This window comes from Cryptomeria japonica, chromosome 3, assembly GCF_030272615.1.
Source record: "Cryptomeria japonica chromosome 3, Sugi_1.0, whole genome shotgun sequence".
NCBI classification, from domain to species: Eukaryota; Viridiplantae; Streptophyta; class Pinopsida; order Cupressales; family Cupressaceae; genus Cryptomeria; species Cryptomeria japonica.
In genome coordinates, this window is record NC_081407.1 from 904,278,345 (window position 1) to 904,303,479 (window position 25,135).

At 30.8% G+C, this 25,135-nt stretch overlaps 2 protein-coding genes across 2 annotated transcripts; both read right to left on the reverse strand.

Moving 5' to 3' along the window:
- Positions 1–1,663: 1,663 nt before the first annotated feature.
- Positions 1,664–2,899, reverse strand: LOC131066362 (VQ motif-containing protein 4). The gene has a single exon (XM_058001104.2). The coding sequence runs from the start codon at positions 2,687–2,689 to the stop codon at positions 2,033–2,035; it is 657 nt and encodes a 218-aa protein (XP_057857087.2). The 5' UTR covers positions 2,690–2,899; the 3' UTR covers positions 1,664–2,032.
- Positions 2,900–18,668: 15,769 nt separating this feature from the next.
- On the reverse strand, positions 18,669–19,535 carry LOC131066351 (VQ motif-containing protein 11). The gene has a single exon (XM_058001092.2). The coding sequence runs from the start codon at positions 19,378–19,380 to the stop codon at positions 18,772–18,774; it is 609 nt and encodes a 202-aa protein (XP_057857075.2). The 5' UTR covers positions 19,381–19,535; the 3' UTR covers positions 18,669–18,771.
- Between the last annotated feature and the right edge of the window lie 5,600 nt (positions 19,536–25,135).

Genomic DNA, 25,135 nt, shown 5'->3' on the forward strand with positions numbered 1-25,135 from the left:
TTGTACACACAATATTGGATGAAGGTTTCATAGTTGTGTTAAAATAAGTAAAAAGAAAAAAAGTTGCATACTTTGATCAAAGTTATGAATTGTGGAAATCTGATATCATTAAAGGATACATATATGAGAATCATACCATTTAAAGGAGATATTTTCATAATACACTAGTTACTCAATACTATTGGTACCTTTGTTAACGACAATTGCCTTCAAAAGCAACTTTGATACATCTTTATGCAAAAGAATTGATGAACAAAAAGGGTATCATTTGAAATATCATGATAGAATTGAAGTTTGACATTTAATATAAAAATAATTGAAGATTTCTTAGATTTGAATTTTGCCATAACAATTTAAAATCTATTTTAGATTAGGAAAAAACTTACCTTGAACTCAAATTTAAAATAAAAAACCTAGATAAATATTTAAAACAAAAAGAAACGACAACATGTTCATGGCCATCGTACCATATAAAGAAGATATTTTCATAGTAAACTATGGTTATGTCGATAGGCATAACTCTACAATGACAAGGGGCAACAAATATGATGCAAACACATTCCACTTTTGTTTCAAAGATAATTTATTTTATTTTATTTTTATAACATTTATTGTAACATATTTTACATAAATTTTTAAAATATAGATATAGTAATTAACTGTAGGCAGACAACTTAATGACAGACGTCTCATAGAAATACTTTCAGGTATCCATCTTTTTACATTGTGCAGGTGAGACGGTATACTTTTATTGGTTTCTAAAATCAGAAATAAAGATGTTTTATCCTAAAGACAAACCAATTGCTTGAAGAGTCCAGAGGGAATGTATAAACTGAATCCCCATGGAAACAAAAGCAATATTCACAGTGAAGATCAAGCACTGCTGCACGCAACTTGATATATTCCAGATTTTATCATTTCAGAACTAAGAATGAAATATATCATGAAATTGTCTAAAACCCAATAATTTTTTTTTTAAACAGGGGAATCGGTTTTAATTTTACTTATAATCTGTGCAAAGTCTGTTAAGCTGCACTGTGTAGATAAGATTTTCTTAAACAACTTTTCTTTCTGTTTATCTTTTTAGTACTCAATTTTGTGTTACACACAGAATCTGATTTAGTTTTGGTTTTAATCTATAATCTGCACAAAGTTTTAAGCTGTCCTGTGTGGATAAGGTTTGCTGAAACAACTTTTCTTTCTGCTTTTAGTGCTCAATTTTTTGTTACACACGGAAATCTGATCTAGTTTTAGTTTTAGTCTTGAAGTTAAAATCTGTGCAAAGTTTTATGCTGTAGATGAGGATAAGATTTGCTGAAACAATATTTCTTTCTGTTCATCTTATATATTGCTCACAATTTTGCACAAATAAGATAGCGTTCAGACTCATCGTCATAAGAGGGATTATACAGAATTTTGCCAATCCACCATTAGAGGATTTTGGCCTAAAGAACAATAGCCCAATACAGAAGTGCTAGAGAACTTTACAGTGCTAAAATTTAATTAAATTTCAGAACAGGGGTCTCTGAATAAATATAGAGATCTTCTATCAGATATGTTGCAGAAATTCAAAAACAAACATTCAATTTTCTTTTTCATAGGAAGAAATCTTATCAGCATCCCAGAGAAAATAAGAACTAGATTAGGATTAAAAACACAAAAATAAACCTGGGCCAAGAATTATCAATGTCATTAACAAGATTTAGGGAATCCCAGAGTGCTTGGAATTCCAGATTTACATCTACCAGCATCAAAGCCTGCTCATTTGCTGGCCAGGAGTAGAATCACCACTAAATTTGACAAAGGTCAAGACCTAAAGAAGTATAGATTTAAGCCCTGATGAACAGGGTATAGCCTCAAAGATTAAAAAATTTAAAAAGTTCCCTTACCTTATTTATGTAGGTCAATAATCTTGAAAACGGTGATGACTATGATGCCTCTCTCTAATAATCAAGTTACCCTCACATCACTGAAAAAATTCTCTCATCACTCACAAAAAGTTCCATAAAAGCATTATCACCATATACAAGACTCAGGTGCTTCTGGGTTGTGTTGGAGAATGCAGGGGAAACAGGGGAAGCAACTCTGGTTCCCTTTTCACACTAATTGCAGAAGCCTCAAAATAAAACCCTTGCTCTTCCTCTTCCAAATATGAGGATTGATTGCCAGATGTTGGAGTAGAAGAATAACAACAACTTGGTGATGAATTAAATGGATCAGCAGGTTCAAGAGGAGTGATAGGGCTGGGAATCAGTGCTTTAGGAGTTACAGGAGATAATGAAACATCATTGTTATTACCTGTTAATCTTGTGGGCTTGTGAAGTTCATGATAGAAACTCCTCTTGGTCTCTATTTTCTTCTGAAATTGCCTTCTCTGGTGGAGTTTAAACCCTGATTTCTGAATACCCACTTCAACCCCACCCTTGATCATGTCACAAGAATCTGTTTTCACCCCTGCTCCTACTGCTGCAAGTGCACCCCCTTTTCTTGAATTTCTTGCAGGCATGGTGACAGGCATCTTTTCCCCCTCTGAAACACCAGTAAGCTTCTGCACAAGCTCCCTGAATCCATCTGAATCTGTTTCAACAAATGTGGTATATATAATAGTCTGTTTGGGAGCAGATGCCCATTCAGAATTTGCAGATCCCCACTGCTTTGAACATTCGGCCATGGCCTGTGATTTTGTCATGATCTTCACTGGTTGAGAGAATTCAAACACCCGAATTACTGCAAACAGAAAGGGAAACTCAGCCCAGATAAGCCCTACAAAGTTTAGGACACATAAACATCCGTGAATGAGTAGAATTCCTCTCTTCTCATTTTGCCCGAGTCAAAACAAATTGAATGCAGTGCTGTAATGAGATACTGACAATATTGTTGAGAGAGAATAACACTGTCAACAATACTGTTGAAAACAATGTTTAGGGAGGAAAATAGTCAAAGATGTTTGGTCGATTACCCATGTGGACTACAGTGATGTGAAGTTGAGAAGCTTCCCGTTGAATTTTTACTTCCTTCCTTGTATGTTCTGGACGCGTGGATTCAAAATCAATAATGTACGATTTTCTAAGCTTTTAACTATGGAAATATGCACTTGGGGTTTTCTCATTCATTCACTCATCTTTGCTAGCAAGATGTTAACACTAGGTTATAAGATAATCTTTTTGTATTCATCTTGGTTATCAAGGTCACAATCTAGTGAGTTGGATTGTGATCTCATTTTTGTTTAATAAGAAAATTAGCGAGGTGTGATTCTTTTTTATGTATTTTTTAATTGTATTATGTTTTAAATGAAATTATAAAATATAAATTTATATTTATATATAGATGAGTAATTTAGATTACGATAATTTATTGATATTTTGTGTGTTTATGTAAAATTAAGGTGCATTTTATTTGGAAAGAGAGGTCATAAGTTCAAATCTCACAATTAGGTATGCACTCCTCGTTTCTAGCATAATTAGATGCCTCCACAAGGAGTACGAGGTAGTCCCATATTGTTGTAAGCCATTGGTAGACCTATATACACTAATCTTTCTTTCTTTCTTTCTTTCTTTCTTTTTAGAATTGTAGTGTTTCTCATTTTTTTTATGAAAGAGATATATTTGAACTGTGTTATGTATAAGGGCTTTTAGGAACAAACAAGAAATTATATTAACGTTTATTAATAAGTATAGTAGTGAAGAGTAAGAAAACACACCTTTGGAAATATCTAGGTTGATTAGGTAAAAGAGTTACATCTAGACAAGTACTAAAAAATATGTTAAGATTGATGGAGAAGGGTAGGTGCTCTTGGCTTTTTGGGCAAAGAGGAATATTTTGTTGAAATGTTCACTTTTTATTCTTTTGGAATTTGCCATTTAGATATGCATCTATGTGGCTATGACAAAACAAAACATGAACTATGTTATGCCTAAGCTCAAAATTGTCTTTTGACTCTAGTCCTCAAATTGTGGCCTTGAACTTCTATGTGGAACTAATCCAACAAGTCATGGTAGCAAACCTTGTGCTTTTGTTCTTCATAAATCATGTGTATATTTGATTGGCTAGTGCTTATAAGTGCTATTTGGACTTGCTATCAAATGGAGGGAATATGTTACTTGCCTTGATTATAATCAAGTATGCTATATATTGATTCAATGGTATTTGGAAAAGATTGAAGATGCCCATGCAAAATACTTAGGTGTTTATCCTTATTTATGTAGATGTTGATGCAATGGTTGCTCTAGATGCCTTCTTGTGCATAATAATAAAAAGTATATGTGTCCTAATGGTTTAAATGATCTAGGGCATTGTCCTTCTATACAATACACTAGAATTTAAGTTTGAATATTTTACATGTGACTCAATGGGTAATTACTAATTAAGAGCATGTTAGATTAAACATGTTTAAATTCTAAATTTTAAATTTGAATATTGAGGCCACTCTAGTGACCTAAATCTAGTATTGTTTCCCCATGTGCTTACATCCTGGGACCAAGAATAAAAAGATTAAGGTTTAGATTTAGACCACTTGGGACTAGCGGCTCGAGATTAGTTCTAACATAGGATAAATGTCAACTCTTACATAGTAGTACTCAAATTAAGTATTAAACTAGTAAATAAGAGACAAAAGTCGAAGAAAGTCCAAAATGAGTAGGAAAAAGTGGTATGCTGCATTTTCATATCTACAAATAAATCAGTAAGAAAAACTATTGAGCATATTGTTCATGTAAAGGACCCAAATTTATGAATTTAAACATATTTAAAAATAATAAAAACAGTGATAACAATGAAGTTAGTACAAGGGTGGGATAATCTTAATGGTGGTACATTGATTCTCATTGAAATTCAAGAAAGTGGGATAATCTATGTAAGTTGAGAATCATTATAATAAGTGACTTTAACCCCATATAAAAAAATAGATTATTATTTATATTAAAACCAATAAAATTGAAAGTAAAAATATTATTCAAAATTATAACATTTTTTTTAGTGGACAAACATTTGACATTTTTAAAAAAAAATTTATTAGCATGGGATGTACAAATTATCAATCTCCTTAAATTTAGTGTAAGGATTGATAGCTATGCATTCTATAAAATTTGTTGAGGACTTGAATATGACCTCATCGCTTGGTGGACTCTTTGTGAGATAAACATTCCAACCAATAGATTAATGGCCACTTTGATCAATTAATTTAATTTAAAAAATTTAAATGCAAAACAATATAAATCCTAAATTTTTTATTTTAAATCTTTTTTTATATATTAATAAAATAAAATAAAATAAAATGTATAATTTTAACCAATAAAATATAAACTCATACATTGAATTGTATATAATAATTTATCATACTATTAACCTATTTATATTTTTTCATTATCAATTAAAAAGAGTTCATAAACGTCCAAGGGGTTGAGCTTAACTGGTTAAAACACTGGGTTCTCACTATGGAGACCCAAGTTCAATTCCCAATAGGGACATCTAAAAAAGTAGAATTCTAAGATGTGACTCTTGGCCTTCCATAAAAATGGGGAAGGTCTAGGGTCAATCTAATAAAACATAATAATAATAATAATAATTCAAAATATTGCGGCTTCGGCCTATTACCTACCAAAAAAAAAAAAAAAGAGTTCATAAACAATAGAATAATAAAGTTATTTTTAGGTAATACAACTTCAAATTCATATTTTGTTTAACACTTTAATCAACACCTATACCTATGCCATAAAAAAATAAAGCTCAAGGAAAACGAAGATAGAAAATATTCTTTAGAGACTCTTTGATTTCTTTTCTTTCAATTGTTTTTAGGAATCTCATGCTATTGTAAAACTTTTGGCAACTAGGAAATTGTTTAGCCAAATGATGCATAATCATTGACAATGTTGTTGAAAGGTGGGAATCTAGAAATTCAAGCCCCTAAGGTGTAATGATATGCAATACTTGAGGGTTATGAACCTATTTGCTAAAGGAGAAAGTTAAATTGTGGGTTGGTCTATGTATAGGTGAACCATTAAATGATCTCAATTTTGTTTGTTAAAGTGATAAACAGTGTAGAGGTCCTCATTTATTCTATTAGGATCATTTAGGATCATATAGGTTATGTCTCTATATTTATGTGTTAAGAAAATCTTATAAAAATTTAATTTATAGATATTAAATATAATTATACTTATATTTGTAAAGCTAAGAAATTCATTTTAATCTTTTTTACTGTAGGAAATTAAAGATGGTTACAAAGTTTCAAGTTTTGAAAAATTTAAAAGGTGGTTGAACAAAACTGAAAAAATAAGTTGTATTATAATGTAGTGTCGTTAATTGTAATCCTTTATAATTTCACACTTCTTTTTGGGCCCTTGTCTTATGTGTCCTCTCCTATCTCTTTCAAAGACTATTCTAGCTCATGTATTAGACTGGGTAAGTGCACCAAACTGTTAGACAAAAAGTGGGATATAAGTGGCCACCTTTTTTTTCTTTTTTGAAATCAACCAAACTTGAACTTGGATGAGTAATTTGAGACTTATGCACTCCAAAATTGAAGAAACCAAAAGAACGTGAATTGAATTACTATAAATCTAGTTTCTAAAATACTTCTTTAAAAAAAAAATGGATAAGATTAAGAGGGTCAAATGCTTTATGCACACAAAAGTATTCTTGTTTTTTTCAACAAAACATAACATAGTATCCAGTGTATGCCCCCTCATCTTTTTAGATGCATTTAGAATTTGAAAAACCCATTGGTAGGAATATAGTTAAGAGTGAGCACTAAAAGTTGTGTATTTTTTGTTGAGTATTTTTTTAATGATTTTTCAAAGTCGACACATCATGAAAATCAGATTATCGAGCATGCACGTCAAAAAAGATTGAAAATGTAATTTTGTTTTTGAATGTGTAAAGAATGAATTGTAGAATAATAATATATAATTTATTCCAAATTTGGACAAGTAGATCAAAAGTTATTTAAAAAATGACACACATGTCTCTGATAACTATAGAGACACTGGTAAAAGTAAATAAAAATAAATAGGTCAATGTCGTTCAAATCTGAAAAAAAAATATAACAAGCCCAAACATGTACGTGTTAATAACATGTATGTGTTATTTGAATTATAAACACATATGCATTTTTATTTAGCAAAACACATATAATATTTTCTTTTTGTCTTTTATTTTTCTTATACTTTAAGTTATATTTTATGTATATATTGGCGGGATGTTTGAGAATGGTTTCAAATCTCTAGGAGTCATGATGCAAATTCTAGATTTTAGGAGATCTTATAATTTTTTAGACATTCAAATTTTAGTAATCAACGGACTCCTATCATCATCCTCTTGCTATCTCTCTATATAAAAAAGAAACCATATATAAAAAAGTAGGTTTGCAAATTATATTTCAAAATGGGAAGCCACATGCTAGAGATTTATTCATGTAAATAAAAAAGACTTGGCCAAAACCCTTTAAACCTACTAATCAAACTCTTCTCTACAAAAAAGGATTCATTTTTAGCTACTTTTTCTTTAACTTCAACTCCAAATTCTATAGTCAAGGATGTATTGGCACACAATAGAGGTTGAACTATTTGGGAGAAACCAATAATACTATTCAACAAAGCTAGTTTTTCCCACAAGCGCCAAATATATATGACTTCCCTAGATAAAAAATGGTGATGTTTGTTGGTGTGGAAAGAAGCCACAAGTGCAAATGCCATGTGAAAGAGATGTTGCAAATATAAATTCTAAGAAATGTCATGTGTTAGTTGAGCTTGGGCAGAACAAAAAACCCTAGCCTCTCAAGTTTTTAGTAGCAAAGACATTATTCAACAATTTAACCATCACACTATGTTAATACTAATATTTGCTAAAATGCCCCCAATATATTTTTACGATTTTATTAAATTAATAAAAGCGTTAAACATTAATTCATTTGTAATATTAATGTTTCATTACTTTATATATATCTATAAAAATATACATATAATTAAAATTAATAAAATTATAATTTTCAATTTAATATATTTTAAATTTGATGAATTTATAAAATCTTTAAAGTATATGTTGTATCTTTTCTTAAGTTTTTGAATTTTTTATTTATTATGTTAATTTTATTTAAATTAAAGATTTAGTATGAAAACATTAAATCATGTTGTTTAAATAGTTTGAAAACCTCATTATAAATTTGAATAAGATACAAGATTTTAAGTCATATCTAAGCAATTTAGAACCGTATTTTTAGCAATATATGATTTGAAAGAAAAAATAGTTTCTCAAAATTTGTATGAGCCAAATCTTTTGATTTGAACTTTTGTATAAAAAGAAAGGTTGTTTAATAATCCATAATGTTGTGTGTTCTATTTTGGATCTATAAATGACTTATCTACACTGACTTCATGCTCTTAATATTTAAGAGACACCTAATTAAAAAGAAAAAATCAAACAAATAAATGTGCTCATCTTCCAACCAATCAACTAAACCTCTCATCTAGAGGCCCCACCAACCATTAAAATAATTTTATAAGTCCTACAAACCATTGGAATGTTTCTATCCTATGTCATAAAGACACTATATAATACTAATTTTATCAAATAAAAGTCTTGGGACTACATTTTGATGGCAATGGCTAAGTAGGGGACAAAATGGCCCGCCCCATGCCATGCCATGTGATGAGCCCATGCGATGACGTGACCGCCCGTCCAATCAAACCTTCCGTGCCATCTCCAGTCCTTTTGAACATTTTTTAATTTTTTTTTGACAAGTCCGTGGGGGTGGGGGGATTTTTTTTTTTAAAGTATGATTATATTTTTAAATTGAAATAATTTATTTTAATTTATTTATAATTTTTTATTTTAATTTTATTTATAATTTTTATAATAAGTATGACATCTTCTAAAGTTCAATATTTACTTAGTATATTTTCTTTGAATGTTTTTAAGTTTTTATAGTTTGAATTAACTTTACTTATTGCTCAAATTTACAAAATAAAATGTATATAAATTACACACAAGTAAAAAAATTAAATTCAAACTATGTAAATATTGTTTCTAGATTGACAATTTAAAATATATTTATTCAAAATTTCATTTGATAGGTGTATTTTAGATTAATGTTTAATACTGCATATCAAAAAAAATTGTATCTAGATTGACAATTTAAAATATATTTATTCAAAATTTCATTTGATAGGTGTATTTTAGATTAATGTTTAATATCTCATATCAAAAAAAATTGTTAAAATATTTGATTAAATTTATTTATTATTAGATTAAATAATAATAATAATAAACATATAAAGAAAATATACTAAATAAATTTTATTAATTAAATTATAAAAAATTAAATAAATAAACAATTAATAAAACTTAAAAACATTATAACTTAATAATGTAGGTTAAAAAGATTAAAAATTAATAATAAAACTTAATAAACTTAATAATTTAAAACATTTTTAACTCAAAATTAAATATTATAATTGACTATTAATTTATTTTATTTATTATTTCACAAATATTGCTTAAAAAATCGAAAAAATATAATAAATAAAAAATTATGAAAAAATATTTAAATAAATTATTTCAATTTTAAAAAATATAATCAAACATAAAAAAAAACAATAACTTATTATTTAAAAACTTTAAATAAATTATTAATTATTAATTATTATTTTACAAATATAACTAAAAAATAAAAAATTATAAAAACATATTAAAATAAATTATTTCAATTTAAAAAATATAATCATACATTTAAAAAAAAACTTAAAAGTAAATTGATTATAGGAAAGTATTTTTTTTTACATTTAAAATATAATCATACTTTTAAAAAAAAAATTCCCCAACCCTCACGGACTTGTCAAAAAAATATGAAAAAATGTCCGAAAAGGACTGGAGATGGCACGAGGGGTTTGATTGGATGGGGCGGTCACGTCATCGCATGGGGGCATGGCATGGCGCGGGCCGTTTTGTCCGCTGCGTAGCCATTGCCCATTTTGATTGGTTGGTTGACAATTGCTTTCAGATCACACCACCAATAGATCTGCAACAAGTTTATGTTTTTATTGGTTTCTTGAAGAAAATCCTTAGTTTGAATAGAGAGATCATCATATGGGTGGGATCTAAAACTCAACCAAAATGATTGGTATAACAAAGAAATCCATATGCAGAATTATTCACATCAAGACAAACCACCCATCATAATTGTCTGCATTGCATCTCACTTTAATGTATAGGTCTTCTACTTTGTCAATAGTGTTAGGCAATCTCATACTCTAAACATCATTTTCTGCCTCTGTCAAGACATCAATCAGAGGAGCTATCTTGAGACTTATTGCTTCTCTTAACTTTCCAACCTCCCCTTTTATGTGTTCTCTTTGATCTAGTAGTTGCTTTAGTTGGGAGTGCAAGTCCTCCACTTGTGTCCTGATGGCACCATCCTTGTCCTTCAAGGGACCATACTTTTTTGCCAATTGAGTTCTCTGTGACTCAATAGAGTCACTCTTATCCTTTATGTTCTTAGTAGTGCCTAGTCATTTCAAACAAAAATGATACAAAACAGTGGATTCCTCCAAAAATGATACAAAATAGTGGCTTCCACCAAAAGTTGACATCGATGACAACATATTAGCACCTATTGCCAACAACTTATTACTTGATCTTTCTTTATGTACAAGGGTTTGGACCCTTTCAAAATCCCCACTTTTCTTATTAAAAACATTTGCTAAAATGCCCAATATACTTTTACAACTAAATTAAATTAATAAAAGTTTTAAACATTAATTCTTTTGAAATATTAATACTTCATAACTTTAAATATATCAACAAAAAATATGTATAATTAAAATTAATAAAATTATAAACTTCAATTAAATATATTAAAAATCAATAATAATTTAATATATTTTAAATTCAATGAATTTATAAAATCTTTAAAGACTATGTTATATCTTTTTTGAAGATTTTGAATTTTCTACTTAATATTATAATTTCTAAATTTTAAAGATTTAGTGTTGAAACATTAAATCACAATGTTTAAATAGTTTGAAAACCTAACTTTAAAATTTGAATAGGGTACGAGATCTTAAGTTATATCTAAGCAATTTAGAACCATATCTTTTACGTATATATGATTTGAAAGGAAAAACAGTTTTAAAAAATCTATATGACTTAGATTATTTGATTTGAACTTTTGTATAAAAAGAAAGGTTGTCTCTAGTCCACGATGTTGTGCAATCTACTTTAGATCTATAAACAACTTATCTGTAATGACCTTGTACTGCTAATACACAAAACAAAACCTAATTATATTTTTTTAAAATATACCCATCTCCCAACCAATCATCCATAACCAATCGTCCATTGACCCTACCAACCATTAAACCCATCTCCCAACCAATCATCTATGCCCTATGCCCTTCCAACCATTAAAATGTTTCTATAGGTCCTACCAACCATTGAAATGTTTCAATCCTATGTCATAGAGACCCTATATAATACCATTTTTATCAAACAAAAGTCTAAGGTCTCCATTTTGATTGGTTGGTTGGTCATTGCTTTCAAATCACACCACCAATTAGATCAATCCCTCAACAATTTCAGCTTTTGATTGGCTCCTTAGTTTCTATGGAAAGATCATCATATGGGCAGGCTCTAAAACTCAGCCAAAATGCTTGGTGTAGCAGAGGAATCCATGTGCAAGGAGACTGCAATTCTTCACATGAAGACAAACCGCCCATCATAATGAAGTGTGATAATGATATAACCATTTGTGACAAATACAAGTTGCTGGTTTTATGCTTCATAACTTGTGATTTGTCTTTTTCATTCATGGTTGAAAATTTGTAAGTTTTGCAGAGTTGGGCCTGAATTTAAGACATTAAGACAGGCCACCTACAATTAGAGACGTGACACAGTCCTCTGTTCATGCTCACCAATCAATATGAACTTTTTTTTCTAAAGGTGCTCAAGTAACTGTTGCATGGACGGTTTACAAGCATTCCAAGATCTTTGGAGCTAACTTGGACCTTACATTTAATAGAAATGATTCAAAAGGTGGAGGCAGATGATTAGAAGCATTGAAGATGGTGTGGGAAACATATAATGGGTTTTTGAGTTTTTGTGTGCTGCTTTTAGATTTAGATTTTATAGTTGAAAAGTGTATGTTTCACGGTTTTGTTTTTGAATTTTGGAGTCAAAAAGTGTAATGCTTTGTGCTTTTTCTTTATTGCACTTTCTATGTGTTTATACTTTTGAAGGGCCTTTTTGGAACCAGTTATTTTAAGTGGTGTGGAGTTTTTCAACGGTTTTAGGTTTGTATATTGGATTTTTATTTAGAGATGTTATTTTATATCATTTTAATCATGAGGAGGTATTGGTAGATCATTATGGATTAGTAGAATTTTGTATTGAGGTCAACACATTTTCATTTTCATTTTTTTTTTTTTTAATTTTGATTTAGATTAATCTTGAGTTTTGAACATCATCAAAGTCATCAAATATTCTTTCTTCTTTATATACAGTAGGCTTGAAATAATACTATTTAGTGCCACATTTTGTTAGAAAAATTCTACAACAAACAAAATTGTGCACAAAAGAATACATATAAGTGAAATCTCATCTCAACATTTAGAAAGCTTAGGTTTCATTCATCATGAGCCTTTAATCACTAATTTAATACTTATTTGCAATTTTTAGCTCTTTTCCACAACGTCTCAATGCCAATTTCCACAACACATTGAATTCTAGGTTAACCGTAATCCCATCTTGATCATTTCAATATATTTTATCTCAAGGTTACTCATTTTCTTAATGCTTAATTAGTCAAACTAAATTAAATTAATTTAGGATGTAAACATTAGGATAGAGTACCTAAATGAATTGGAGGGTTTATTTAATTTCCTAGGGTGAGGATATTAAGGATGTTAAATTGGGTGTAGAAAAGTGGGACATTTGCACAATGCTTATGTATAACTTTTCATGTATATATATTTTTAGATCTCTCTCTCTCTCTCTCTCTCTCTCTCTCTCTCTCTCTCTCTCTCTCTCTCTCTCTCTCTCTCTCTCTCTCTCTCTCTCTCTCTCTCTCTCTCTCTCTCTCTCTCTCTCTCTCTCTCTCTCACACACACACACACACACACACACACACACACACCAAATAAAATAAAATAGAAATATACATATCTTTTTTCTTTGTTATAACAAGTCTGTGTATAAAAAATCACTGTCTAATTAAGCACATACAATAACACCCAAAAGTGGAGGTGGAAGATTACTATGAGGATGGGGATGAACCCACCTAGAGGGTCCTTGATAATAAAAGGCACATGCATTCCCTAACTAGGCAATGGAACAAAATAGGATCAATGCCATCACAACACTAGCTTAGAGAAGACAAATTAGAAGATGCAACAATATTGCCATGTGAAAAAGGAGTCCTACCTCTTTGCTGAAAAAGAGGGGGGAAGAAATAATGAAAAAGAGGGGGGAAGAAATAATTACCAGTTATTTGATAAAAAAATTAGTTTGGGACCAAATGTGGTAGGTGGATAGTCCCACAATAGTGGTTCCCACTTTTTGACCTTAGTGGAACATTGAAATCAATATTTTAAGCTAAAATTTTACTTTCTATCACTTATAACAAACAAATTGTGAATAATTTGAAGATAATATTTCCTAGAGACTTTTGAGATTTTATATGTAGATTCTAAATACATATAATTAATTTTAAATTTACAAAAAGTCTCATTTTCAATATTCTCTTAATAACTTATTTTTTTATGCTTTATAGTATTTTTAATATGATTTTATTTCATAACTCAACTTTCTATATAGAAAGAAGATAAATTCATAACATTTCAACATAGATCATTAACACTAATATCCAATGCACACATATTATTTCATAATATTTTGTTGTATACTTTATTATTATTATTTTTAATTCAAATTAATTATATTTAAGAGTAATTTTATTCCATAAAGTATAACATTTTTTGTGTGTATCTATTTTGTTTGCTAAAATGAGGACACCAATGTAGAGTATACACATATTTTAATATATTTTTCTACATATTTTATTTTTCTACATGCATCAAATAGAAACCTTTATGTTAGGTGAAAACTGATGTAGATCAAAGGCCAAGACCTCCAAGGAGTGTTAATCTTTGTGGCCCCTTACACAAATCCTTTAATTTATTTGAAATAAATTGGACACTTATGGACAATAAAATGAATCCACAATTTTATTTCAATGAACTCTGAAAATATGCTTATAAAATTATGACAAACTACTCTTTGAAAATAATTTTGATGCAACAAATAAATACATTTTCTTCTAAAAACTTGTATAATGAAATCTCCCACATTCATATATAAGAATACATGTTCATTAAATTTTTCCTACAAATAAGACTATGCTAAAAATCAAACCAAAATCTCTAGGAACCCTTAAAGTCCCACATTTTACAACTAGTTGTAGGCAACATTAAAACAAATATACTTTCTCAAACTTTACAATTTCTGAACAACCTCAATCCATTCACTACAAATCTAAACCAAGACTGTAACTACAAAGGTAACTAGGGACAAATGTCAAAGACATTCTAATAAACACTCAAGTAGCTTATAATATTGTATGTGAAATGATTCCTCTCAAAAAATATGATTTCTTGTAGTTCATTTTAATATATGGTGCAATGCAAGATACCAAATCGAGTAAAGATTTTATGTCTCGAAATTGGGAAAAATACTTTAAGTAATATGTACTTATAGAATGAGAACAAAAAATACACCATTATGTAGAGATAAAAAAACTTAATTTAAAAAAAAAAACATTTAGAAAAGAGCTCGTATGTTAAAGTTAAGAGTATTTTAACTTTGAAAACACATGATTAAATAGTAATTTTTATTAAAAAATTAAAAAATAGGAGAATCCAATCTAGATAAAAGCTATACCATTCTAAGGATGTGAAAATCTACTCTACTTCAAAATAAAATTATCAAATAATACCTATACATGGGAAAATTTTGGTCTATCAAAGTTGGCCTCCTTGACTAGAAAGTATAATGGAGAGAGAGATAGGGGGCCTCATGCTAGGTTGTTGGCAAACTATTGATAATATAGTAGTGCCACTAGTGGTGGTAACAACCAACTTGAGTGTGGGTGGTGTTATGGTGGTTGCTAGTTGGAGAGTCACATGGACAACTACCTAGTGAAGGTTAGGTAACAATTGAGTGGTAGATTCTAGTGGCATTATGTTGGAAGATTAAAAGTGGGTTGGTGGAAGCCTTTGAGGGGTCTGTCTAGGCTAAACCCCTACTTGAAATGAATTATCCTTTAGGGACCATGAGAAGCCCATTTGGGTAACTTTGACCTTTAAGTAAAAATTGAAAATTTTACAAAGACCTACACATAATGCGAACCTTTATGGTTGCATGGCTAAGAGAGTTATAATTTATCTCTAATACACCTACACCCAACTTTGACATTAACAAATTTTGTCAACACATAGCTTTTAACATCCTCAAGACATCTATGCCGGTTTCAACACACTAATTTACTTACAAGTAACGAAAACTATAGGGTGGAATAAAAATTGTCAATTTCTACTTGAAAGGTGGCTAGCCTCAAGAGTCCTTATAAAAAAAAAATTAAATAATACAAATTATTAACCAAAACCCCTTAATTGGAGAGTTCTTTGGTTGGTCTATTCAAATGGCTACATAAATTTTCAAATGATTAGTATGAAAAAGAAGCTTAGTACAAATGAAATACTAATATCCATTGAAATTTTTTAATTTCATTTAAAATCATAATTATGCAAAAGGAAGATAAATATTTATATACAAAATTAATTTAATTTATTACCTATTAAGATCTGAAATTTATAATTAAAATTCTAAACAAAAACTATGTATGAAAATTAAAAAAGAGGAAGGTATAAAGAAAAATAAAAATAAAATACAAAATTTTCATCAATTCTCGTACACATAATTCTACAAATGGATATTTTCAATTCAAAACCAATATCTCCTAAACCTTTTACTTGTAACCTAAACATGAGATAGTGTGATATTTGAATGTAAATTTAAGTTTTTAAATATTTCTACAAGATTGAATATGGTTAGGTGACTAAAAAACACCTCACAATCAACAAGGCATCAATGGTGTAAACACATGTTAAGTCCATCAAAATTTCTTGAATTAATAAAATCATATAAATATATAAAAAGGAAATTTATTTAGTGTTTGAAAATATGAAAACCCAAAAAATAGAGTAAAATTTGGTACATTGCATTCATTGAGTTTCCAATGTTTCCAGCCATTTACGATGAGTTGAAAATATGTATAAATAGGCATATTTGGATGGAAAGATCAACAATTATTTCCTCCAAAGTCACAAAATGACAAATAATTTAGAATGTGAAGGTTCTTTTTGACTTGAGTTTTCACATTCTATTCCTTCATTACATATAATTTAAAATTTGACATTTAGATGCATACCACAATACCTATGTAGAATTCCAAATTATCCTTCACCCATAGATGATCTGATTAGTTTATAAAATATTTTTCATGTACCCATGTATTCCAATCAAAATATCATTGCCCTTATTCCTCCTTTACTTTTAGAATTTGTATCCCATGATTAAAAACCTATTTTGCTTCATCAGGGCTTGGTTTTTCATTTGTACCATTTTCATCTTTCTCTTAGCCCTCCTAGACAACTGTTAATCTTGAGCATGAATCCACTAGCTTCGTTTCCCCCCTACAACTACTATCCTTCACTCCCTAGGGGGCAGTAGAAAGAAACATTTGAAATTGCCTCTTTTTGTGAAAAATCCCTCTTGCCCTAGCTCTTTGTTGATTCCTAATCTTGACCCCATAGTTGTCTCATAGCAAGACACCTCCTTTGAGGTTGAGAATGAGAGGAAGACCCAAGGTCCCACCCCTCGCCAAAAAACAAAGAATTGAGGTCAACAGTGAGGATGAAATGGAGGCCGGGGAGGATGTTAGTAAAAGTGTTAGTGCTAGCTGTAGGTGTTCCAATAAACTGGTTGGCCACCCAATGAGAGGTGTTGTGAAATAGAATTTGGTAGAGTATGAGGAGGATTTTGATGAGGAGGAATTTGTTGAGAATGAGGATGCAAAATAAATTGAGGAGACAAAGGATGATACCTTGAAAGCTGGCAGATCAGCTAAATTGACCACTTAGGATTTACATCAAAGTCAGAGGATTAAAATTGAACCCTTATACCTCACACAAGAAGTGATGCCTAAGGAGGTGGAGATTAAAGGGGTGTATGCGAAGGCCCAAAAGCCAAATTTTTTTAACTTTTTTATTTTGATAATTATTGAAATTAACAATTTTTCTATGGTTCTATGGATTTTCTAGTTGAAATATTGATTATTTTAGCAAGTTTGTATGATACCTAAAATTGTGGGCTCAAGGGTTATGAAAAGCAATTAAGGGTTCAAATCTTGAAATTTACACAAATTCTTAGAAAATCTAAAATAAAATGGAAGTCTGAAATTGGGAAAAATCCTAGACATTATGTGAAATGCTTTCAAATATCTAGAATCTATTTGATGTATCTCTAAATGTATTTATTAATGCAACATCATCTCTAGAAGCTATTTGATGTATCTCTAAATGTATTTATTAATGCAACATCATCATAGATATGCGAATAGTATGATAATGCATGAAGGATCTAACATGTAAATTTGCATCTTAACTTTCACTTAATACTTCTATCACTAACTCTATATTTTTGTGTAGGAAAAATATTAGAAACTAAAATATCATAAGATGATGAGCAATCAACAACATCATGTATCAGAAAGGGTAAAGTATAATCATTATGAACAAGCAATTATCACTAAATTCCTGACTAAATGCATCATAAATAGACCATGAACATTAAATATAAAAGACTAAATCATGGGCTACATGAAGGATATCATCATCATTGACTAAAAAAAAACCATAAATAACCAAATAAGGTAGAGAGTAATCATCCCTAAACATCCCACTAGAATAGAAGGGCATTCTTAGAGATAAATCGCTATCATATGTCATGCACGGATTCCGACAATTATAGTATTCATAAAACAATGGAGAGAAGTCTTCTAATATGATAGAAAATGTACTAATTTTTTTTATGATTGACAAAAACAAAAATAGAAATACTATCAAACAACGGCTTTGATTGATGTGACATTATGCTTGACACATATGAATTATAATATAAATTTGGATATGAAATGAAAGCCTAAAACAATTAAAAGTTGAGTTTGAAGACCTAGGATACAATCACACTACAATTAAAATATAGAGTTTTCATCATATATTTTTCAGTACTCTAAAACTATTCAATTATTATTCATATCCAGCCACATTTTAAGAAAAATGGTATAAAAGTATTATCTATGTAGTTAACAAAATTAGAGAACTCTACAATAAATACAATTCCATTTTATCAAATATCATTAATTCATTAATTTAATACCATTATTTTATTAATTTGGAGTTTTTAAAATTGATTGTGTAAGTATTTTTCATCAACTTTTCAAAGCCGCCTATTCTATAATCCTCCGTGAGAATAAAGATAAATAAAATAGAAAAAAAAAAAAAATTCATATAAATATGATATATGATATATATATATATATATATATATATATATTTTGGCAGGATAGAGACCCTTAAATTCATTTGGATATCCACATAGTGTTGTACAGTGAATAAACAATCTTTCATAGACATTACAGAAAAAGAAACAACAGCATATGCCAATTCAGGTGTTTGTGGGATGCATTGGAGAATGGAGGGGAAAGAGAGGAAGCAACTCTGGTTCCCTTTTCAATCTTATCAATGGACCCTCAAAACCAAATTCATTCACTTCTTCCAAATATGAGGATTCATTGCAGGAATTTGGTGTAGAAGAAGAAAAACAGCAATGACTTGATGATGAAACAAATGGATCAGCATGTCCAAGAGAAGTGATTGGGCTCTGAAACAACACACCATGATTACCTGATGATAACATTGATGTTGTATCATGATTGAGATCCAGCTTAATCTCCATTGTCTTATGAAACTCCTTCCTTGGGTGGAGTTTTAATGGTGATTTATGAGCACCCACTTCAATCCCACCCTCCATCAATGCACAACAACTGATATCTGGTTTGATCCCTCCTGCTGCTCTACCTCTGCCTGGTTTTCTTGCAGGCATGGTGACAGGGAGCTTTTCCCCCTCTGAAACCCCAGTAAGTTTCTGCACAACATCCTTGAAACCATTGCTCTCTGTCTCAATATATGTTGTGTAGATTACTGTCTCTTTGTATGAGGTTGTACATTCAGAACTTGCAGATCCACCATGTTTTGAAGCTTGAGACTTTGCCATGATCTCTTCTCACAAATTACTGCAATTCAAGAAATTTATGGGCTATTATGGGCAGATGTTTCTGAATTAGATTTTTTTCACATCAATGTTTTGGATCACACTCCGCAATCCATCATCAGAATGATGATAGAAAGCTCAAGGAAATAACAAATTTATGAATGCAATACAAACATGACAGTCTAACACGCAATCCATTTTCTTCAGACTGCCCAAAATTCTGAAATCTTCGTTGAAAATTATAAAGCAATCTTCCTGGTGGGCTTGTTTTTTTCAACAAAATGAATGCTTGCGTTGGCAATAAGTCAAAGTTGATTGGACAAGCAATGAGAGGGAGAGGGAGTATGGAATTGATAGCTTGTACGTCTATGGCTAATCATAAATTTATTGCTTAAATACCAAAGCAGAGAAAAGTTCAATGTATTGCTTAGCATTATACAAGTGTAAAAGACAAGTTATTTTATGAACTTCTGCTACAAGTTCTTCTTTTGTATTTTACTTTGAGAGTTGGTCATCAATGGAATATGTGGTGGTGTACACGTTTCTTCTTGCTTCTCTCATTTCATAAGTTTTGAACTGTGTTTTGTTTGTTGTTTTCTTGGTATTCAATTGTGGCTTCTTCTATAATGTCTTTGAATTGACTTTGAATTCTATGACTATCTCAGCTTTTACTTAATAAAAAATGTGAGTTGAGTTTTTTCAATTTTGACCTTGTTAATAATTGAGTTTTATAGTTTTCATATTGGTTTGGTGTATTTTTTTCTTTTTGAGAGCAAACTTAGTCTTCTTTGTAGACAAGTCTTTTTATTATTGTTTAGTCAATGACTTTTCTTATATGTTATTATCTTCTTTTGTAGGTAATAGATGACTCATTTTTGAGTGAGGTGTTTTAATGGTTGTAAATCAATTTATTTTATTTATAATTGGGTATAATTGTTATTAGTTGTAATTGTGTTATTTTTATAGTCTTTTTGTTAATGAAAATCAAAGTTATTAGTCAATTTCGTTGATGAGATTAATAAAGTATTTAATATATAATATTTAATAGAAGGTAATTACACAGGGGCTTCACTTAGTGAATTTGGGTTATATCACGTGTGTTCATGGTATACTAAAGAATCCTCATTTTTTCAAAATATACAGTTTTCCTAATCTCCTTTTTTACACCCCCTCCCAATTCACAACCTAAATTAAAAGCTCCCCTATTTTTGCTAGATATTGCATTTTTTCATAGCTCAAATTATAAACCCCCCTATTTTCACGAATAGGCAATATATTGTACCCTCATTTTTGGGATATTAAACCCCCCAAAATGAATGCACATGATATAATATTGCCTAGCTAGTGAAGGCCCCGTGGGTAATTATAGTTGGTTTGCTTTTAGTTGATTAATATTTAGTTTTTTTTTTAAAGTTGAATTCATATATATGAGACAAAGAGTTTAGAAAGTAAAATGCATATTCAATGTCTTCCAAATGGAATGGAAGACCATCTGAAAATTTGAAGAGCATAATAATACCTTCAATATTATCATGAGAGAAAGTAAAAGAATAAATGCAAATATAAAAGATTCTATCCATTGCAATGTTAGGGATTCCATCTGTATTCATAGGTTGCAACCATGACTTATAAACAATACCTTGTGTTCTTTTTGAGGAATACATCAATGACGAAATGAATTTGTCATCTTCCTTTTAATTGTTGCTTCATGTAATACCCCACCAAGGAACCCTAGAGGATACAAGCATTACACAATAGGAATACATTTTTCTTTTTCTTTTATTAAAGTAAATAAGTTTCATACATTCAACATAACCACGATCTAATGACCAAACATCTAGAAGAGATCAACTTGATGCACAACAATGCACATGTAGAAGACTAGCACAAGAACACCATCACACTCTCTAACTCACTCTAAACTAACACAAGACTCCTCTAAGGGTTCCCAAATGCCATTACTTTGCAATGCAACCCAAATGGGTGAGGACACAAGATGACACTGGAAGATGACTAAATCAATCTCCAAGTCTACACAAGACACATCTATGTTCATTGTAGTGCACCAATTAAAGTGTTCCCATGATAACATCATATACTAGAGTCAAATGAGATGCATATATAATCATGTGTGGTGGCCAGTTCCAACACCAGTCCACTAAAGTCTACCCTAGCCATATCAATATGTTCCATTACATCATTCTCCACTTGGGGTGTTTGTAATCCACAATTTATCAATGATTACAATGCTCAATTCAAATTATGTTCACTTTACAACTTCCAATGAAGGAAGATGAAGATCAAGTAATGGAGAAGGTGAAGAATCTCTCCAAGGTGCTCACAAAGTAGGTCCATTGGTCCCCAATGGTGGTGTACAACACCACCCGACCATGTGGTACCCTTAGGTCCACCCCATCGTGACCATGGAGATAGTCACAATGCCCATACAATGACACACACAAATAAGAGTACAATATACTTACACATACACCAAACACAAAACACAAATGACACATCAAGCATACAAGTTATACAAGGATGCAATGCAATAACAATGATACGGGTGAAACCAAGTCTTGAATCCACAAAAGGTCACTACTCAATCTAAACGGGGTTGGATATTAGAGAACAAGAAGTGGGAGTGTCATTACAAAGCTCGAAGGGATGGCTCATGCAGAACCGAGTAGTCCTTTCGTGAAGACGAGGAGACTCAATCATGCCAGATCAACACCCCACATATGTCCAAGCCTTCCCAACATGCCTTTAACCTTTATAAGTACTCAAGGAACACAAGGGGCATCCATAATTATCTTATTAGTGCTTTTATCCCATTATTTTTAGTTATGTTTTCAATTTTAAATTCAACTCTCCAGTGAGTTACCTTGGTAGCCACTTTGGGCCCTGACACCCATTGAGAGCCACTCCCCTTATTGACTCTAAGTACCCATACTCTAGGATTATCCCTTTCACATGAACGAGGTAAACTGAATAAAAAATGCCAATCCCAAAGATCATACTCAAGAATCATCAATGTAATAATGCATATCAATACCACTAATCAAGAAGTGATCATAAGGCCTCAATAGCGAGAAAATGGACTCAAATTGATTCCAAATAAAGTATAAAAGTATAATTATTCATGTTACAACATATAATCATGCTAAAACTACCATAAATCACTCACATCAGGGTCAATTAGGTCTCAAAAATTAACCTAGAGGCCAAACAGGACCAAACGAGGACTACAAACCAAAACTGATCAAAGGTGTTAGATTGCTAATCAGATGCATCACTTTGGGCATCCGATGCATCATTCGAGGCATTAGGTGTTCTATTTTTCACATCATATGCACCACTCTGCTTTGCATATGTGCACTAACATGGTAGATGTGCCTTGCTACCTAGTCTGGGTCTTAGGAGCATCAAAATTGACAAATGGGGCCAGGGTTTCATCAAATTTGGACAAAATCCATTTTAAAACTAAATTTAAGAAACACAAAAATGAAATCAAAATTCCCCTAGAATCAATCATCAAAATTTGGGAAACATAGCCCCTTGTAAAACCCATTTTTTCCCCATAATTCTACATACATTACAATCAAACAAGAACCAAAATCAACTAAACAAGAGGGTTCCAATTCAATTCACAACACATGTTAAACATGAAAAGGAAACAAAAGTAGGAGAAGCAAGAAAGAACAAGAATCCCTACCTCAAAACTTGAGGAAATATTCAAATGCAAGGAGGAAACTACACACTCCACAAGAAGACACCAATCTTAGTAAGCTTGGAAAACTTCACCATCAAATTAGCCCAACTCAATGCCCACAAAATTTCATCCACAAGGATTTTAAATCCGAGCAATTCCATTCGGGCCCCATAGGGTTTTGAGACCCAGCAAGCAAAAATGACTAAGTGTTTTTAAAAATGAGTTCCACACAACACTTTATCCTCCCTTTTGGAAATGGGATCTAAAATAATAAAAATTCAAATTTAAATTCACAAGACCAATAAACTCCTAAGAAGCCCCCAAAATAATTAAAATCACTCTAAATCCAATACACATAATACACAATTCAAATTAATATACTACATTATCAAATTAAGGATAAAATATCATTGATATTCATATTATAATAACAATAATAGATGATTAACTGACTATGCACATACATTCTAACTAGTCATTCACAATAGTGCATAAGGGCAACAAAACATTACTAGAATGGTAACTAGATATGTGCTAATAAATATTGAGGGATAATCATCAAAATTAGGAATGATGGTTAGGGGTAAGTGACATATTTGGCCATTATGCTATCTCCTATAACCATTGTTGGGGATATGGGCACTCTTAGACCTATGAAGCCAAGTGGAGTCGATGACTTGTACCTGCATCAATCACAACATACAAAGGCCTATGCATACATATACATATAATATAATGTAACCAAAAACATCATTAATCCCCAATTAGGGTCACATAGCAAGCATGGGTAGTAACATCATAAGTCATCTAAACATTACATCATTATCAAAGCATCAACAATTAGTCATATCATTATAGATTCGTGATGCACACATGATCCTCACTGAAACTATGAGTATAACATGCTACCCACATTAGAAATGATATTATAATATGAACAAAAGAATATAACTATGAGTAGGATGCACCACGTGGGTGACAATATAAAAGAATAACATACACATAGTCATGGAATTAAAGCATATGCATATAAACAATCGAAGAACTAAAATCAATGGAAGGGGATTTTAACATCGCATGCATTCTCATATATTCTAATGATGTGATCTACCATCCCTTTACCATCTAAATATCCATTGAAACCTAACCATATTACTTTCAAATAATTAACTGCGTTGATAACATCATCATTATCATCATAATAATCACTAGATCTAGAAAGTATCTCTATCTAAATTGATTATCATTTCAATATTAAATATACTTATTTCATTTGCATCTAAGGGTAGGTCTAGTATCATGATACCTTCCTTACCATGTTTGGGTTAGAGATGTGCTACATCCTTCCCCATTAGGACTTGGCTTACTCATGGAAGCCAAAAAGGCTAAGATGGAAACATAACACACATTCGTTCTGAAACTTCTTTTAATAATCCTCATTGTGTGTTCCTTTCATGGATTCATGCAATAACATAGGTTAAATTCCCATGAAGAAGGTTAGTCAACATGTATAATAATTTAAGTTAATTCATTTCTACCATCTACTATATTTTCAACTTCAAATTGAGAGTAGAATTAAACTCTTCCTTTCACCATTCATTCAAAATTCACACATTACTCAAAGCAAGCAGCAAGTTACACCTTTTTTCACCAATTCAAGTATAACAAGTATGCTATTTCACTCAATTTCATTCAAAATACCATCATTTTCCACAATTTGACATGAAGCAAGTACATTTATTACTCAATACTCTTAAGAATATTATAATTTCCAAACATTATCCATTATTTTCAAGAGGCATCTTGATGCAGAGACTCTTGGAGTTGATCCAAATCACCTAGTTGTCTTTCTTATTCTCTCCAACCTACTAACTACTCAAGCCCATCCAATGGTACTTGGTAAGGTTTCTGCTAGTTAGACCTCTAAGGCCTAATCCACTTTAGCTTGCCTCCAAGGTATAGCCACAAGTGTTTTACAACAACTCTTCCTAATGAGGATTCCACCTCAATCCCTATCACACCTTCCTAATGCTCCAACAACCTCTGCAA

Bases quoted from the DNA above. Each gene is read 5' to 3' on its own strand.
- LOC131066362 (XM_058001104.2), bottom strand. From the start codon at position 2,689: ATGACAAAATCACAGGCCATGGCCGAATGTTCAAAGCAGTGGGGATCT.
- LOC131066351 (XM_058001092.2), bottom strand. From the start codon at position 19,380: ATGGCAAAGTCTCAAGCTTCAAAACATGGTGGATCTGCAAGTTCTGAA.